Consider the following 19,701-nt stretch of genomic DNA (forward strand, 5'->3'; position numbering starts at 1 on the left):
ATTACAATAACGTTTCATTCATTAAGCACTATAATACTTCGTCACAAGACGAACAGGGAGTAGCCAATTTACAAGTTCACAATGTGTTGCATCGCGACGTGTTTTCAATTTGAATAATTTGCCCAAAATAGGGTTAATGTGGTTAAAATAAGTCCCAGAATGTAGCTGTAACACGTTTAGAGAATAAAGTAATGCTGTAAGTGAACAGGAAACTGTCTGCTATGCTATCTATGCATGCATGTACACAATCCAGTATATGATGTTGAAAAGGAGGTAAGACATGGGAAATATGATCCGCGAATAAGAGTCTATCATATAGCTGTTGCTCATTATGAACTGGAGGTTTCCTTTCAAGGGGCGTTTGCGATGCAGCCGTGTTCCCTCAGATTCCCCGGAGACAACGCCAGAGTTCTGGGACTGAGCGGTCCTTTCTGTATTGGGGATGCTGGCAACTTCTGGAAAGGACGCTAGGTCAATGTCAGGGTCATGGTAACAGCCATCGTATGCCATAGCCTGGGTCGCATTGAAGGAGGTAGGGATCTGGAATGACAAGAGAGAGGAGATGTTGTTAAAATGTTGTGCTGTGTTAAAGGAACACATCACCCATTTTCAACTTTATCTTCATGTAATTGGTCCTCATTTATGCTCATTATAATATGTCAGCATTTCTGACAACTTGCTTTGTGTCTTTGAGGCATACCTGCCAACCTCAGACTCTCAGATAGAATGAGAAAGCAATAAAAGAGACATCTTTAATAATCTAAACTATAAGTAAGGGAATGTCTGTCTGTATGAGGCTGTGTGTGTGTGCGTGCCTGCGTGCGAGAGAGAGACAGCTCATATATTGTACAGTACAGTACGTTCCAACTAAAACAATGAAATACTGTCATGGTGATTTGCATATGAAAACCCCAAGGAACTACGCAAATTAACAATATGGCTGTGGCAGTGTATTTCAGTGGGGATTGTTAAGGGGGTATACGAATCATGCCAATATTTGATTATGGAGATATTTTGTATATGCATGCCACTGACAGCATTTTAAAACCTTTGGACACATTCTGTCAGTTTCAGGAGTGATGTTTGGACAAAATCTGTAGGTGTACTGTCAAAACATTTGTTTTGCACAAAGCGGTCTCCTGGTGGCGCTATAACAGCCCAATGTGAAAACTTTGGGGCAGAGGTTCAGCTTTGGCATTCAGGGAGTGTGTGTGCAGAGTATGGCTGCGATCAAGCCAACGGTGCCAGAAATTAGCTGACGGACGGACGGACGGACGGACGGACACACGGACGGACGGATGGAGTGCAAAACATACAGAGAGTATGTTTTGCACTCCTTCCTCCTTCGGCCTGGTGGAGACGACAAATGTGCTGAGGATGGACTCATTTCAAGTCTTTCACTCCCTTTCTTATTTATATTCTTCAATATATTCTTCCAAAGGTGGATTATCATTCATTCATAGCATCGGGTGGATACCTCATATGTCCAAAACGGCTACTTTTCAGGATTCAAATTCAGTAAGTAAAGAAAAGCTTAAAAAAAGAAAAGGAAAAAAAAGTAGATGTACAAGCTTGATGATCTGCTATTGTTGCTACTTTTGTATGACACTGTAGTAATAGTGTATGGCAGAGTAGTAAAATACAGAGTTATAATTAAGGTTTCTGCCCGACAGCAACAACAATATGCTAGATATGATTTTCTATTTTTCTAAGCAACATGTAGTCGGGTAAATGGGGTACTTGGGGTAAATTAGGAAAAGGGGTACTGAACTTCCGAAGGCAATAAAGGTTTGAGAACCACTGCTGTACTGCATGGCATTCCTGTTTCTCTACACTGGCCTGTCTAATTAAGAAAGGAAACATAAAGAAAAGGAAATTAATAATAAATAAATACTACTACTACTAATTAAAGTAATAATAACATTAATTGTACGAAATCCCCTCACTCTCTAGCTGAGAGTGGGGTGGAGTGGGAGCTGATCACCTCATTCCTCCTCTAGTGGTGGGTGGGGCCCTATACTAATTACTAGTTAGGCACACATGCGGCAGGCCTATATAGGCCCAGGTGGTAACCTCACAAACATTTTGCCCTCTATCAGAGAAGTACTGTGGGAACCCTGACAGTTATGCCACAAGTTGATGCATTATGTACATGTAAGTTTGCTCCTTTCTATCTGTTGTCCTTTTTGCGTATTGTTTGTTTATGCCCAAGTTTGTACCTTTAGTTTGCACTACTGACTGTTACCGTTTCTATACCATCACTCCATGTCATCCTCAATAAATATATACCATGTGAAACCACAAGCCTGGTGCTCTAATAGGCACACTGGTGTAAGGGTGATATACAACCAGCAAATACCCTTCTTACAACCATACAATTCTTTCATTAATAATCACATAAATACATGCAACACAATCACCCTTCCACTGAGTGCACTCCTGAGCCTCTTCATCTCCTCCACAGTGGTGAAGTAGTTGACAGCAGCGTATTCGATGACGGACAGGAAGACGAAGAGGAAGCTGGCCCACAGGTAGATGTCCACGGCCTTGATGTAAGACACCTGAGGCATGGAGGCTGAGACGCCCGTGATGATGGTGGACATGGTCAGAACTGTGGTAATGCCTGCAAAGTGATGATGGTGGACATGGTCAGAACTGTGGTAATGCCTGCAAAGTGATGATGGTGGACAGTGTTGATTTTGTCGAGTAACAAATATGGCGAAAAATATCCGTCGACCACCTTTTTTCACTGACGAAAACAAAATACTAAGCTATACTGACACTAAATATACGTACAATTTTGAAATATTAAAACGTTAGTGAGGGACTCACAATGCGGCAGCGCTATTTTCAGGCATGCAATCATGTGTAAAATCTACTATTTCAATCAAGGCCCACCAGAATACATTTGTGTTAACAAAATAAACTGATTTAGTCGACTAAACTCTTCGACCAAAACTAGACTAATAGGAAAACATTTCAGGTGACAAAAACATGACAAAAACATAATTAAATGTTACTCGAAAGACTATAACTAAAAAAACTGTATTATCACCTCTGTTTCCGAAGAAAGGTTTGTACGTCAGCAATAGCATGTACTGTAGCCTACTGGGCTTAAAAGTGAACCATAACCACTTAAACCCTACAGTACTTTGGTGACCGGGGTCCACCCCATGGGTCTATATTTGTAGCCTGGAATCCAGACTGATTTGCCACGTTCGTCTTTTTCTCACTTCGCGAAGTGAGAAGAAAAACTGCAAGGTAGCAATCAGTACTCTGGATTCCAGGCTACTATATTTGCCCTGCTCCTTTTTTCCCTCTACACAATGGCCCTATTTATGCTTAACCCCTTATGCCAAAACTTCCTCGCCTTTTTTTTACTCCCTTGAAAACCATTCAAGACCGGCTATTTGAACTATTCAAATATGTTTTTCAAAATAGTAAGCTCACATCGCATTGTGAGCTTGTAGATCAGTCTCTTTCTTTTTAGCAGTGCCTCCACTCCATTATGCATGTGTGTCCGGACCGTATGTATGTACTGTATGTACTTCCGTGTGTCTGTCCGAGCATGGAAAGCTGCAACACGGCCATTTCTCGACCGTTTCGGACGTGGGAAGGCTCGCCAGAACAGGGCCGGCACCCTGGGCGTGTTCCTGGGGGTCTGGATGTTATGGGGACCCCCACACGGTAACTGTCATGATCTTTTCCAAAAATAATCAAAGTACAGTACAGAGCACAGTACACTACAATACAGTATAGAGCACAGTACACTCCCTGCGGTGTGATATGTCTTGTTGCATGTTGACCCTAGTGATTCAACGCATGGAATTCAATGGCCCAAACCACACTAAAGGGTCAAGACGGTTTTAGCATTAACTCCTTGCAACCGTTTGGACCCAAGGAGTTGCATGGTGACCCTTTGGTGTGGTTAGGGCTTGCACGCGTCCGCCTCATTGACGGCAGACTGCTGGGCGAGCGCTGGCGCTTTGGCATGGGGGGTCAGATAAACATGGAATGAATTCTGTACTGGCCATATAAGGAGCATGTCTTGAGTGTACAGGGTATGTTGAGGTCATATCAACATATGGAATGTCAACAGGTCAGCTCGATATATGGAGATCTAAGGGTGGTAGCGGGAACATTCTCTTGAGTGTACAGGGTTTGATGGGGAAGGATCAACATATGGAATGTCAGAACCTGTTCTGTCATTCCATATGGGCTTCCATATTGGCTTAATTGTGACAGCAGATCGCATTTACTCTTGACGTCATAGTGATGTCACGAGACCTGAGCACCATATATGGGGGCTTTCCCATGTATGGGGATTTTGAGTTATACACTGACTGACTGACGAGAATTGCACGTTTTCATAAGTAAATGCGACCTTCGGTAGCAACAATACATAATAGTATAGTTGCACCGCTCACTTTACCCAGGTGTGATTATTATAATCATTTTTGCTATGTCACAAACTAACTAACATGGATCACTGTACCCAAAGAGACGCGGGCAGGCACGGCCCTCCTGTCAATCCAGAAGGACACCCACGACAGCATCACCATCAGCATGGTAGGAAAATAGGTCTGCAGCATGAAGAAGAAGATATGCCGCCTGAGAATGAAGTTTATGTAGAGGCGATTATACCATCCTGTAAGAGAGATGAAAATACAGCATGTATGCATGCACATACACACACACGTCACAGACATATGAACACATGTGTTATGGATGGAGGGATATATAATGTAAAAGTGAGTGGAGAAAACTAATTCAGTGCGAGACACTGGAGCAGCTTGGACATTTAAGCCATTTTTATTAATCCCTAATAAAATGACGCATTTAGCTATAAATAATAAATATTCTTTTTCAAAAAAACTCTTAAGACTTAGAACCATGCTTCTCAAAAATAGCAGACAATCTGCGAGCTTTTTTGAAAAAGTCGTGGAACGATGTACAGTACAGACTAAAATTGGCTTTAAAAGTTCCTTTGAGAAGTTTCAAAAGGATCATCTTAGATGTACAGTCCAACACCTGCACATGTTTGGATATGTACTAGCCTTTGTTCGTGCCTATATATTTATTATTTCTGTTTATATTTTGTACATTGTATTTGCCCTGCCACTAAAAGATTAGCACTTTGGTGATTTGTTGTATTTATTTAGGTACTTTGAGGTGTATCATGGATGTTTTATTTGCTGTTCTATAATGTGACATATACAATAAATATAATATACAATGTAGTATTGAAGTGTCATTTAATTTCTGCCTCTTGGCCAGTTCCCACTTGTAAAAGAGACGCAGTCTCAATGTCTTTTTAATGGTAAAATAAAAAATCTCTTCTGGGGGTTCCCCGGCACAAAACATTTTGAGATGGGGGTCTGTGGCCAAATATTATTTTGGGGGTCCTTGGCACTGAAGCACTGAGGCACAAAAGAGTTTGAGAACTAGCTAGGCTACTGTTAGAATCGGCCTCAAGATCTCAATGCCTTAATACATGTGCTAGTGTAGGCTAGTAACAAGGGTGACTGAGTTTCGATGTGAACTCCATCTTTTTATTTATTTATTATTAAGCTTTGAGTCGGATACAGGCTTTGAGAAAAAAATATTCAAAGAGCCTATCTGTGATCTGCAGCTACTCAGTCAGGGGTGTGGTTTGGATTATTAAAAGTCCTTGAGCTTTGTGGGATTACAGTCACACACTGAGGAGGTGTTTGTTCAGCCTCTTCTTGAATGAAGAGAAGGCATGAACACTACTAGATGTAACGTCTCCAACAACCGCAAGGGGAAGGCTGTTCTATATTGTTAAAGCAGAATGAGAAAGCTCTTCGGTCCCAACTAGCCATATACTCATCTGCAAAGAGAAAAGCCTGTTCACAACCTAAATACCTAAGGCATTGCCGGAAGTGTCAGATGTATTTACCCAGGATACAATATTTTCCGACCAAACGCAGAATGTAAGCAGAATGTAAACATATTTCAACGTAATTTCCTTGAGCGGTACTTCCGCCAAATTCCAGCAGTTTAGGTCTTGCCCAGCGTGTGATAGCAGTGCTTTGAGATCCACTGGACAGCTGGGAGTGTGCATCTTGTAAAGAACAGTTGTTGCTGCAACTACATCTTCATGTACTTCACATGGAGTATGTAGGTCATAGGGAGTAATAATGGTATGGTACTGCCTGGATATGTCAAGAGTTCCAGTGAATGGGCATTAATGGTATGAGGCATGATGTATAGCCTACAATTAATAATAATATATTTATTTTTAATGGTTTTCTTTGTGCGGCTTTCACCTTTATTTTATATTTTTTATAGAAGGACAGACAGAGGCTGACAGGAAATGGGGGAGAGAGGTGGGGGAGTGACATGCAGTAAAGGTCGTCGGGATTGGGAGTCGAACCCGCGGCACACTGCCAGATTTGGACTACCGACCAAGGTGCCTGGACCACTGAGCCACAGCCCAGGCAATGATTCTTTATTTTAATACGGAATAATGTGTAAACAAGGAAGGAGCATTGACAGTTTCCTGCAAAACTTTACCTTAATTGTGTTCTGTGAAATATTATATTCTTCTTTCTTTTTTATCGTGATTTACATTAAAGGTATATTCAGTGATTTAACTTTTTTCAAATATCACTTATTTTTTTGTTTTGTTGTGATAATCCTCCCTACTATAGAGTGTGCTGACCATATAAGGAGTTCCTCCCTGTCCCTAGTTCACCCCTGGGGTCAAAAAAACGTGGGTTTCGTTTTTGGCTAGGTGGCCCAGCCTTCGTCCAATCAGGATAGAGAGGGGCCCTCTGCCAATCATGATCGTGCGGGGGCGGGCGTGCTGTTGGCCTGTCGCATGTCCCCCCCACTGTAGTGCGTGCAGAAAGGGTTTATCTGTGTTTAAGTGCTGTAGTGGTTGAAATATTGTTGTAGAAAAACAAGGTCACCATAGAAAACCTTGCCTTGGTCTTTTATTTCCTCTAAACCTCATGGCCTGTATAGTAGTCATTTTAGAGGGAACCATTTATGTTATATGTTTCTGCTACACTGCTAAAGAGTTAATTGATGTAGGCAATGTCAATTGTTTGTCACAGAAGGAAAATGATTCTAACTGTAGTTACTATAGCAGCTCACGGGACCCATTTTGTCGTAGAGAGCCATACTGTAACTTACATCAGGCTTCTCAAAGTCGGTAATATGACAAAAGGTGCTATAAAGTAACAATGTAATTCAGGGGGGCCGTGGATGAAAATGTTTTTACAGGGGTGACTTCAGACAAAAACGTTTGAGAAACACTGCTGTGCATACATACCAGTGCTGCTGTAGAAGGCGAGCCCATAAGAAGGGTGGAATTCTTCAACAAAAAACTGAGACAGCACGATCTCGTCTGTCCTCAATGAATCGTTGCCGTTCTTCCAGTAGAGAATGAGGTCGTTCTCATTGTACGCATCTTCAGGAGAGGAGAGAAGAGGACAGTATGTGAATGAACAGGACATCTTCAGGAGAGGAGAGAAGAGGACAGTATGTGAATGAACAGGACATCTTCAGGAGAGGAGAGAAGAGGTCAGTATGTGAATGAACAGGACATCTTCAGGAGAGGAGAGAAGAGGACAGTATATGAATGAACATGACATCTTCAGGAGAGGAGAGAAGAGGACAGTATGTGAACGAACAGGACATCTTCAGGAGAGGAGAGAAGAGGGCAGTATGTGAATGAACAGGACATCTTCAGGAGAGGAGAGAAGAGGACAGTATGTGAACGAACAGGACATCTTCAGGAGAGGAGAGAAGAGGACAGTATGTGAACGAACAGGACATCTTCAGGAGAGGAGAGAAGAGGACAGTATGTGAACGAACAGGACATCTTCAGGAGAGGAGAGAAGAGGACAGTATGTGAATGAACAGGACATCTTCAGGAGAGGAGAGAAGAGGACAGTATATGAATGAACAGGACATCTTCAGGAGAGGAGAGAAGAGGGCAGTATGTGAATGAACAGGACATCTTCAGGAGAGGAGAGAAGAGGACAGTATGTGAATGAACAGGACATCTTCAGGAGAGGAGAGAAGAGGACAGTATATGAATGAACAGGACATCTTCAGGAGAGGAGAGAAGAGGGCAGTATGTGAACGAACAGGACGTCTTCAGGAGAGGAGAGGGCAGTATATGAATGGACAGCAGGGGACAGGAATGACACAATCATGAGTTTCTTCTAAGACTAGGCTCTATCAGTGTTCTCCTACACCAATGGTCCGGGGACCACCACAGTGGTCCTGTGTTCCACAGCTAAATGATGCAGAGTTGGTAATCAAATGGACCCTTATAGATCTTTATCTTTTGAGAGTGTAAAATGAAAGCAAATTGACCCGTAAACATCTGCATCGGTTAATTTACAAGAAGAAGAATTGTTATTTTCATCAGCATTTGCCTGTTATCTCTCCTATGGACCACATTGTCTACAGCATTGTAGACAAAATCGTATCCAACAATAACAAAATATTCAATTTGTTCTCTAGCACAGTAATACACATTGCACAGGTGGCAGGTCCCACTTCAAATTCGTCCCATGTACAGCCTGCCTTGAATCTGCTGACAATTCTTTATCTGGTCTGTTTTGTATTTGCTAAATGTCTGCATTGACCTATATATTTACTTCTAAAGAAGTTTCGCTCTTGGTGTGAGAAAGAAGTGTCTTCAACTAAACTTTTTCCAATAATAGACTATAGTGACATCATATTTGCATGTAGCACAGACATTTGCTACAAACTACAAATCTTTATCTCATCACTGCACTCTCTATAAGAGAATGGGCTTTAGAGCTTTGTAGTCATATGCATGTAGGTATTTATTTAAGACTACTGAAACAGCTACCATAATGTTATTTACCACTCCAGCAGACAAATTTGCATTACCAGCTTCGTGAACTAAACGCAAGTCTATTGTCATAGATTTACTTGCTACTCATGGACTAGCTACTTCTATACTCTACTACATCTCAGGGGCAAATATTGTACTTTTTACTTATTTAACAGCTTTAGTTACTTTAATACAAAAGAAGAAAATATACATTAACTGATAAATGATGATGTATTATCATTAAGCTACACAGCATCCTCTAAAGTAATTAAAACCAGTCCCACCTTTAGCCTACCAACGGCAACATTAAAGTGATGAACTACATTATTATCCAATAATATGATTGTGTGCATATGAGCACTTTTATTTGCGAGTGACCCATTTTCTTTTCATACTTAAAGGTTCAATAAAGGATTTTAGTTCTCAGAAGTATTTTTGGACAAAAATGTCTCCTAAACCTGTTAAATCCGGGCCGACTACTAGCATTAGCAGGAGCCCTGTGGGTGATTCAGGCATTCAGGTTATTCAAAGAGGAGATCAAACAACAAGGTAAGTGGGCGATAGAGTGCTGATAAAAGTAAGTGCTACAGGAACAGGCCGTTAATGTTTGTCTGGTCTATATTATTTGACAATATTATTATTATAATATTTGATACACAGGCACAGGCTGGCACAGAAAATCGGCCCTGGCATTTGTGGTCTACAGTCTACACTGGCCCAAATGTGTCTCAAAGACACTACTACCGTATGTATTTTTTATTACTTTTTCTTTTTGTTTTGACCCAGCCCCGGCCCCATGACTGCCCAGCCCAGAATTGCCAGACTGTCCAATCCGGGCCTGACTATACAGACATGATACTGACCACGATACAGACATGATGATACCCACAATGACCATGATATGGCATGATACTGACCATGATACAGACATGATACTGCAATGACCATGATACTGACATGATATTGATCATGATACTGACATGAATCATGTTTTCACCAAATGTTGACCTATTAATGACATGCCCAGAATAAGGATGCAGCTAGAACATGATATACTCACAACTCTCCAGCTCCAAAGAGCAGTTCTGCGAATCTAGAGGGAAACTGCTGAAGTCCATTGAGCAAAGCGCAGTCACAGTGATCCTACAACACAGCTCAAAATTAAATAAAAAAATCCACAGATTTTTTTTAACCAATTATACTGGTAATTGTTATCTGTCCTTGCAATATACCCTCATTATTATTACTGCTACACAATGATTTACAAAACTTGATAACGCTCAAAAAGGCATTAAAAGTATAGCCAGCCATTGTCCAGCTTCAAGTAACTACAGTATAAATACTGTGAGTTATAGTAGCCTACCGGTATGTACTGTACTATCCACAGTACAGTTACGCACAGTACAGAATATGTACTCTAATGGTGGGGAATGGAATTATAGAGGCGGTTCCGGAGTATACTTTTCAACCTCATTGATATTTTGGGTTAGGGTATGCCTATGTTTTTCCAAAATAGCAAAACTAAATAGCAGATTGGCTTTACTTAAAGGTATAATGACATTATTGTTTAACAACATTTTAACATCATTTAAAGTCTTTGTCATGGTCCTTCAAAAGTGTATTAAAAGGTTTTAACAGAAAAATCCACTCCTGTATGCCATGCCAGGTGTTTTCTCTCTGGTTCTAAAGCTTCTTCAGAAGCAATGGAAAAGGAGAGGGGGCGGGATTTGTGGACCGTTACATCACTGTCCACAGGCAAATCAGAGCACTTGTTTGAGCCTAATTATTCAGAAAACCCCAGACCACAGAAAATCCACTGAATGTTTCGGTTTTTGGGTGCAGTTGAGTTCAGAAAACCTTAAAAAGAATCACACCTGTGTAAAATGAGGGGCGCTTTTATCATCATATCATCATAGACATCATCTCATTCTGGCCAATCAGAATTTTCGTCCTCACCTTCGTCTTCAATGTTTGTGTTAGGACAATGTTTGTGTTTACACACACCCCACACCCTCAAAGCTGGACATAGGAGGGGCTAGCGCCCCTCAAAAATAATAAGAAACCAGACATTTAAACAATGTCCCATAGAAGACACAATGGGCCATACCTGACGCTGTAGAGTATATTGCCATCTGGAAAAACCCTCAGCATGATGTTCTCGACGGTGGTGTCATGAATGAAGGAACGCTTGGAGTGGACGAAGAACACATCGGGAACCCAAATCTTCTTTACAAGCCGGGCATCGAATGTGCGACTCTTGTTATTGCTGGAGGGGAAAGCCAGGCGGTCATCCTGCCAGTAATGTCTCAGGTACAGAGTCATCGTGAAGTCCTAAACGGAAGAGAATAAAACTCACACTCGTGTGAAGTGAGGGGCACGCTTATCGTCATGCATCATCATACATCACATTCCGTGCTCAGCCATTCAAATCATCTCAAGTTTGGTAACACAAACACACAAAGCTGGGCATAGGAGACAATCGTGAAGTGTGTGAAGTGTGTGAAGTGAGTGGCAGCCGCTTCAAAAGTTCATAGACTTGGCTGGGGTCCTGTTCTTTGGGGGCGCTGATTATTCTTTCTCCAAACATTAAAAGTCCATAGACTTGGCTGCATGACACATGACGTAATTTCTGAAATTACGTCATGTGGCTAGCCTGCACCCCTCGAAAACAGCAAAGGCTCCTTCCCATCCTGTTTTTTTTATATGCTTTAACTTCTGGTAAAGTATTATATAAGCACGTTATATGCAACAGCATTAGTACTTGAAATTGAAAACTGTTCAGACCCAGAGTAGATCTTTAAAACTAAAGTGTTGACAAACATAGACTGTATGTGCAGGGCATACTGTAAGAAGAGCCTTAAACATAGACTGTATGTGCAGGGCATACTGCAAGAAGAGCCTTAAACATAGACTGTATGTGCAGGGCATACTGCAAGAAGAGCCTTAAACATAGACTGTATGTGCAGGGCATACTGCAAGAAGAGCCTTAAACATAGACTGTATGTGCAGGGCATACTGCAAGAAGAGCCTTAAACATAGACTGTATGTGCAGGGCATACTGCAAGAAGAGCCTTAAACATAGACTGTATGTGCAGGGCATACTGCAAGAAGAGCCTTAAACATAGACTGTATGTGTATGGCATACTGCAAGAAGAGCCTTAAACATAGACTGTATGTGCAGGGCATACTGCAAGAAGAGCCTTAAACATAGACTGTATGTGCAGGGCATACTGCAAGAAGAGCCTTAAACATAGACTGTATGTGCAGGGCATACTGCAAGAAGAGCCTTAAACATAGACTGTATGTGCAGGGCATACTGCAAGAAGAGCCTTAAACATAGACTGTATGTGCAGGGCATACTGCAAGAAGAGCCCAGCGGCGACACTCACCATGTTTACTTCAGATATGCCGTCGATACTCTCCACCTGGACATCTATGCCCACAGGAATTGCTTGCCCTATACAGGAGGTAAAATGTCACATGTCAAACTGGTGCAGAGTCAGGCCTAAAGACAAACACAGGAGAGCACAGACAAATTAAGTGTATTTTTCTTTTTCCTGGATTTTAATGGTAGTCACGTGGCAACTCCATGGTTTGGATGGCTAAAGGTCTTTGGTAAGCCTGTGAGTTTTGCTGACATAGATGTGAGGGAAGCACATCTATACTGTTGCATTTGGTTGCCTGTACGAGTCAGTTTACAGAGCTTTCCATTTGAGGACAGTACATTTCCCATATGAGGCAGTGACGCAACCATTGTGTCTCTCATGTAGGCTGTCTCATTGCCATCTGTGATCAGGCCTGTCACTGTCGTGTCATCAGCAAACTTTACCCGTGAGCTGTGTGTGGCCACGTTGCCATGGGTGTACACTAGTACAGGGAGTAGAATAAGTAGATGATCAACGCGAGACTAATGACGTATTGAAGCGCTGCCACAGCACAAATGTAAACACAACCTAACAAGACTACAACTCGAAATGATTATGGAGATATCAGGTTTTTGTCCCGCTGCTTCGGGTTCATCATTTCTGCTTGAGAGTGACCAGATCAAGTAGTAGGGGGGGAACTTGTGAACTCAATACTGCCGCAATCTGGCGGAGTCAGGTTATGGCCAAGGCAGTCTCAGTCAATGTATCCCTATGAACATATTGGTCAATCCCAATATATTTTGTGTATATGTATCATTATGTGTACAATTTTGTGAGTGTCTTGTAAGCCTGTGCGGGCTGGGCATCTTATGGTGTAGGACACTTTAATACAAACTCAACAACAAGGACAGCAAAGACGAGGTAAATGTCTCTAGGGGGGATTGCAAACAGGGCTTTGTGTCAGTGGTGGAAGCCGTGACCCTGTGGTCATGGCTGCTCGGAAGCTGGCATCCGCTTACTGTTCTGTTGTGATGGTTGTGTTCTTTTCCATTGACATGGGATCATGACATCACTTTATCAGCCAGGGCAGTAATCCCTCCTCTACTCTCATCTCCATATGTCTACTCTCACTCCGGGACAACCAGATTCAGTATATTGTTATGTTGCAGAGTAAGTTTCTGTTTTTACTGCAGCTTCCAGGATCAACATACGGAATGTCAGAACAGGTCAGCTCCATATATGGAGATCTAAGGGTTTGAGGTTTGAGGTCAGATGTAGAGTTGCTGGCCAATATTGATGACATCATGGATCTCCATCCCTGATGATGTCACGTGATGTCACGAGGGGGTGACTTACTGACTGACTGACTGACTGACTGACTGACAGGAAATGCACAATTTCATAGTAAATGCGACCTGTGGTTAAAGTACTGTTGATGTAAAGATCTAACAATGCATGCACATTGAGCCATGGCTCAATGTGTCAGCCATCTTCATGACACCAGTTTATGTATGATTCCAAATGTGGGCAAGATTTCAAGCCTCATTGAGTTCCATAAGTAAAAAGAAATCAGACTAGTCTGAAGCGAGTGGTGCAACAGCACCCCATAACGGTACTCTAAACATCGGGACATAGGGACATTGCTGTTCCTTGGAGTGGTTGCACCACTCAAAAATTAAACCGGGACAAAATGTGTGAAGGGACTTCATGTAGACTACTGAAAATGTGTACAAGACATTTGGCACTCTCTGGTTTACAAGACTAACTTCAGACACATGGACAGAAAGACATGTTCTGTTGACAAGGTTTGCTCATAGGGGGAGCTGTGGGGAAAAAGCATGTTAGTAATAGTTCCAGGAAGTGAGGTGCCAGCAACAGCTATAAAAGTACAGGAAGTGAGGTGTCTGGGGTTACATTTTAGGTATCAAAAAGAGTGTTTGATGATGATTTGTCAAAGAGACTCTTTTAAGGTCAATACTAAACCAGAATCAGAAATTGATAAACCACAAAGTAGTGGGGCCGAAAAACTTTGAGATCTGAAGAAGAAAAGTTTGGTCAAGGAACATTTCTAAGGGTTTAGTTCTGAATCCATTCTGAGCTTTAGGACAAAGGGGAACCTGCTGTGGCCTCCTGACTTGAAGGTTGGGTGAGGAATATACTCCTTTTTATTTGATGACATTATAGATTACTTGATTTTTGGAAAATAGAAGATCTCACTTTTTGGTTTGATTACTTTTGGATTAATTTGGGGATCTATGCTCAATGGAGACGTTTAAAGGAACTTTGCATTGTAGGGAGTTTTGCGAATCGGAGTTTGAACATTAACATTGTTATTTATATATCTATTGATTGTTTAATTGAATTTCATTGCAACTTAACTTCAAAAGCAACAGTTTGGTTTCCCTTTTGGTCTGCTATACAGTTTGGTTACAGTAGGCTATAAAGAATTACTGACGTATAGGTACAGGACCGTTATTTCTTTTAGTTCTTTAATATAACTCAGACATACAATTTTATGGTTCTGATTGTTATAACAGACGTCTTGAAAAAGATGGCCAGTTCGTTTACTCCTAAACTGGGGCATGAAACATGATATGGAGGTAATGTACCTTAGCAACTGCAGGATGAGTGGAACTATAGCCGCAATCTGCAACAATAGATTTTTTTAAAATATTTAGTTGAATCTAGAGTTGCAATACCCTCCATTGACAGCCCATTGTATTAAATGTTAAACTCACCAACATTGCAGCTGTAGGGCAAACTTGAATTATCCTCTTTCAATCGTTTGTAAAAATCACACCCGTGTGAACTGAGTGGTGCAAATTCCCCCCGGCATGTTGCCCCAGAAGGCGACAAATTAATGAAAACGAGCGCTTCCAAACTCCAACACTTATTCAAATTATCGCAGCACGGAATTTCTCCGCAGAAAGTAGCTCATAACATGTATAAACGCTTTGCAGATTGAAAGAGGATAATTCAAGCTTGCCCTACAGCTGCAATGTTGGTGAGTTTAACGTTGTTTAATACAAGCAGATCAGAAATTTCTATTTTGGATTAATGGGATGTCAATGGATTGCAACTCTAGATTCATCCCATTATAAAACAATCTAGTGTTGCAAATTGCGGCTATAGCCATACCTTGTTTGGCCTACTTTGCTTACATTATGTGCCACACTGTTCTGGGAAACAGAAGGTCAAGAGTTGGATTCCACCCCCGGCCAAACCAACTGGCAAGGAATAGTTACAAAAAGCTATGGCGTAATTAGAATTTGTTTGTGAAATTGGCAAACTTTTAACAAGAGTTTATAATCTGCCATTATAAAGCAACATGCATTGTAATAGCCACAATCCATGGTGTTCTTTCTCTCAAGTTCAGTCTATTATGTTTAATATGGCTTATTGCGCATATTGCGTTTTGCATATTGCATTCCTTGGCTCCTGCATTGCTACTGTATAAGTAGTATAATATTATGATTATTATTATGATTATTATTTTAAGAACTTGGCATATTATGAATGTGGTTGCTTGGGCTTAATTAATGTAGGTTACAGTGTCATATTTTGTCTCATCCTGGCCCCCCCAAAAAACCTGCACTGACCCAGATTGTCTGTAGTGTTAGACAGTGACTGCAGCAGATTTTAATTCAGTAATCTGGATTTCCATCCACGTTGTCTGAAAAAGGGAAACGGATATTAAATAAATATCTGCGGTATTACTTTTCTGCTGTTGTCATCAGGGTTGCAGTTTGTGTGCAACTAAAATAGAATGACCAAATTTGGACTTTCAAAACTGAGTTTTTTAGAGCCTAAATTTTAATTCATATCAGTGAATGCATTCTTTATACTTTTTGAACTACCGTATATCACTGCATTCTCTCTCCAGCATGGATCTACACAGATCAGACAAAGCGGTTAATGCAGGCAGAAAACAACTTTTTCTCTTATCTAGTTTTAACTTGACCCTTATAGTTTATCAAAGCTGGGTTCCATATAAATTGATTGTTGCATATGCTGTTTTTTATGCTTCTTTTTATTCGTATTTCTTGCCATGCTTTTAAACCCTGTAAGCACTCACAGATTTGTGAGAATGTAAAGTGCTTTATAAATACCAGTAAGACGACCTCGCCTTTGGGTCGAGGTTGCGTGCACGCATCCACCTGGTTGACGGCAGACTGCTGGCCGAGCGCTCGCGCTTTGGCATGGGGTATGATCAACATACTGTATGGAATGAATCCTGTACTGGCCATATATGGAGCGTGTATTGAGTGTACAGGATTTGATGAGGTCAGATCAACATATGGAATGTCAGAACAGGTCATCTCCATATATGAAGATCTAAGGGGGCAGTGTCTTGAGTGTACAGGGATTGATGAGGGCCCAGATGGGGCCAGGCCTTAATGTTCGGGCCTGTTGAGGACTCGGACTAGTTTTCGCCGGCTGCCGGGCATGTTGGCTGCATTAATAACTTTGGGGCGGGCCCGTCTAGAGTTTGAATGGACGGGTATCAATCAAAAGGGAGACATTGAAGAGGAAGGATGGGTGTGGATTCTGGGGAAGGATCAACATATTGAATGTCAGAACAGGTCAGCACCATATATGGAGATCTAAGGGTTTGAGGTCAGATGTAGAGTTTCTGGCCGGCCACATATATGTAGATCTAGGTGAACGCTGTTTTCGTGCTCACACATACCCAGCCACATACCCAGCCAGGCAGGGACCCACACCACACACATACTCACTTAAGGAAGTGGTTTGCACCACTTAAAAATATTGAAATTGGAAATACTCCAGTAAAGTACCTCAAAATGTTACTTAAGCATAGTACTAAATGTATAGTTCCTTTCCACCACTGTGTGAGCCTCAGAGACTTTGCGCAGAAGGATAAAAGGAGGGAAAAGGTAATAGACTCCTGGTTGACCCCATGATCAGCAAACTATAGGCTGTATAGGGTTTAAACTAAAGTGGTTAGAGCAGCCTTACCTCCGAAACCCGGTCGCATAGCAAAGTCATGGTCCTCAATGCGCAACAGCTGCTCCGATTTGATTAGCAGGGATTTGGTGCTGTCTTGCTTCTTCATCCGGAGGTCCACTTGACTGAGAGACACACATGGCAGTAAATAGACACACAACAGTACAGACACAGATGAGTTTGTACTGAGAGACACACATGGCAGTAAACAGACACAGATGAGGTTGTACGCAGGGTTCCATTTGCTGAAGGTGTGGGTGGGGGTGGGGGGCGGACACACCTTTGCTTTTGATATCATTCCCTGTTCTTTAATTTGTATTACCAGTGGCCATATTATGTTTTCTGGTCAGACTGACATGCATTTCCTTTTTTGGTACAGTATTTAGGCTATTGGATATTTATTCGATTTTATCACAATTTCATTCAAAAACAATGTTATCCACATTAAGCCTGCATCTCTATTTTGGGCACATTTTTAAATAATTTCAACATTTTAAATGATCTACAAAAAAGTAGGCTACTGTTTTACAAGCTCACAATATACATTGTGATTTTGTAGATTGAATATTGTCACTATTTGTTGTACGATGAAGTATACATACTGTAGGGCCAGTCCGGAATATAGGTACATACATGCATGCATATTACTACACGCATGCATGCACACATTATTAACACAGGCGTAAACACACCCACACACTAAGACACACACAAGCACAATCAACGTAGTGTGGACATCTGTTCCAGTGTGGTGAGATGTGAGTCGTTGACAATCTATCTGTGCTTAACAGACTCACAGATGGAAGCATGATTGATGACGGTATGATGCTATCATACCGTCACTACATCACCCAGTGAAATCCCCAGTGTTAATTCAGTTCTGAGGGTTTTACGCTCATAGCTCATTTACCATCTAATGTAGATCAATGTTTCATAATATTTCATTTAAATCTATCGCCTATCTTCATGTTTGGCAACAAATGAAATCCCTAAAGGACTCATTCGTGCACTGACGTGACATCTAACCTATACAATGGTATTGCTGACAATTCCCCTGCGAGTCAATTTAGGACACAACTGTCGCAAAGCAGATCAAACGAGTACAAAGGCAACCATTAACAAATTATGTTTGAGTGGGATGTACAGCACAGTATACGGCCGGCCGGGCTACATTTATAGACCAGCACTGAGCCGGATGTGTCACTGTACATGTCTACACTATAAGCTGTTCCAAAAGCTGCTCCCCTGATGACGTCCCTCTCATGCCACATGATCCTGTCACCTGACGTCACCTTGATCCACCATGGCTCATAATGACAGCCCGAAAGCAGCATCCACCATTATTAAACAGAAGGGAAGGGGGGGGGGGGGGGGGTAGTGCAAATCTAACAGTAATTGCGATGTAAAGAAAATAGAGGGAGAAAGGGTTGCACATTTGAAATGAATACACATGCAGAGTTGCATGCACAAGACCGATGTGCAATGTCCAATGTTTATGTCTGCAATTACAGGTGGGTCATTCAAAAGATTTTCTCTAAAAAGTGTCATCTGTGCAGCACTAGATTAAACGTATAGTAACATGCTGTCCATAAAGGGCTTGATATACTTGCATGCAATGTTTGCACTGAAAATAGCAGATCAATACTCACCCTTCGCGTTTGTGCTTGCCGCTGTCTCCAACGTAGAAGTCGTACATGTCTGTGTATTTCCTCTTGTTTGGGAAGTGGCTGCTGTTGAGCTGGGTCACAGGCCACAGCCATGCCCAGCACAGCAGTCTCAGGGCCAGGAGGGCCACATTCATGGTCAAACCTGCTTCCGAGGAGCCAAAAGAGCTACCAAGAAGGGTCTCCCGCTGGCTCAGCGGGTCTCACCCAGGGGGCAAACCTCCGGGTTGTCCAGGGAATGTCCACAGCTGTCCCTGCCGTCTACCGGCATGTCCATGTCGCAGCGGCACTCAGTCGTGACACATAGCCATTATCTCTGTGTTATCCCACCAGTGTCGTATGCTATACCATGGTGGATAATGATCTGGACACCCAGTGCTTGGTGAGGTCCAACACCGCGGGCATGCCCATCCCCTTAGATATGTTCGCTTGTCATCATAACTTCCTCGCTGCCTATGTCTGCTTTATTCTTTGTGCACCGTGACACAACATATCTACTCCCTGCTGTCCCCTCCCTGTTTGCTTTAGAGCCAAATATCAATTTTATTCCTATAATGACAAAGGAATGCCGTTAATTCCTCCCTAATCTTCTTATCTGTGGTTGGTGAAATCTTTCAGTAACCTACAAACTGGAGGCTGCAGAGGGTGGGGCTGGAGGGGAGGATGGCTCACAGCCCACGTACGGTTTGTTTTCATTATAGTATTTCCGTGCAGATAAAAATAAAATGGCCCATAGCCTACTTTTTGGAAGTGTATGTGGTTATTGTGGTAGCGTTTATCCCTCAAATTCCACTGTGACAATGAGGGAACAGCGTGATGCGGCAGGGAAAGACAGTGATGGAGTCACATTGAGATACAGCTG

At 41.9% G+C, this 19,701-nt stretch overlaps 1 protein-coding gene across 1 annotated transcript; it reads right to left on the reverse strand.

The window, feature by feature from the left end:
• Positions 1-228: 228 nt before the first annotated feature.
• Positions 229-18,976, reverse strand: gabrr3a (gamma-aminobutyric acid type A receptor subunit rho3a; the record flags this gene model as incomplete). Its single annotated transcript, XM_080781071.1, has 9 exons — positions 229-540; positions 2,421-2,623; positions 4,496-4,648; positions 7,301-7,438; positions 9,903-9,985; positions 10,950-11,173; positions 12,232-12,299; positions 17,188-17,300; positions 18,825-18,976. 9 exons carry the CDS (start codon positions 18,974-18,976, stop codon positions 229-231), a joined length of 1,446 nt encoding a protein of 481 aa, XP_080637197.1.
• Between the last annotated feature and the right edge of the window lie 725 nt (positions 18,977-19,701).

The sequence above is a fragment of the Protomyctophum bolini genome (genome assembly GCF_963924005.1).
Source record: "Protomyctophum bolini genome assembly, chromosome: 13".
Lineage (NCBI taxonomy): Eukaryota > Metazoa > Chordata > Actinopteri > Myctophiformes > Myctophidae > Protomyctophum > Protomyctophum bolini.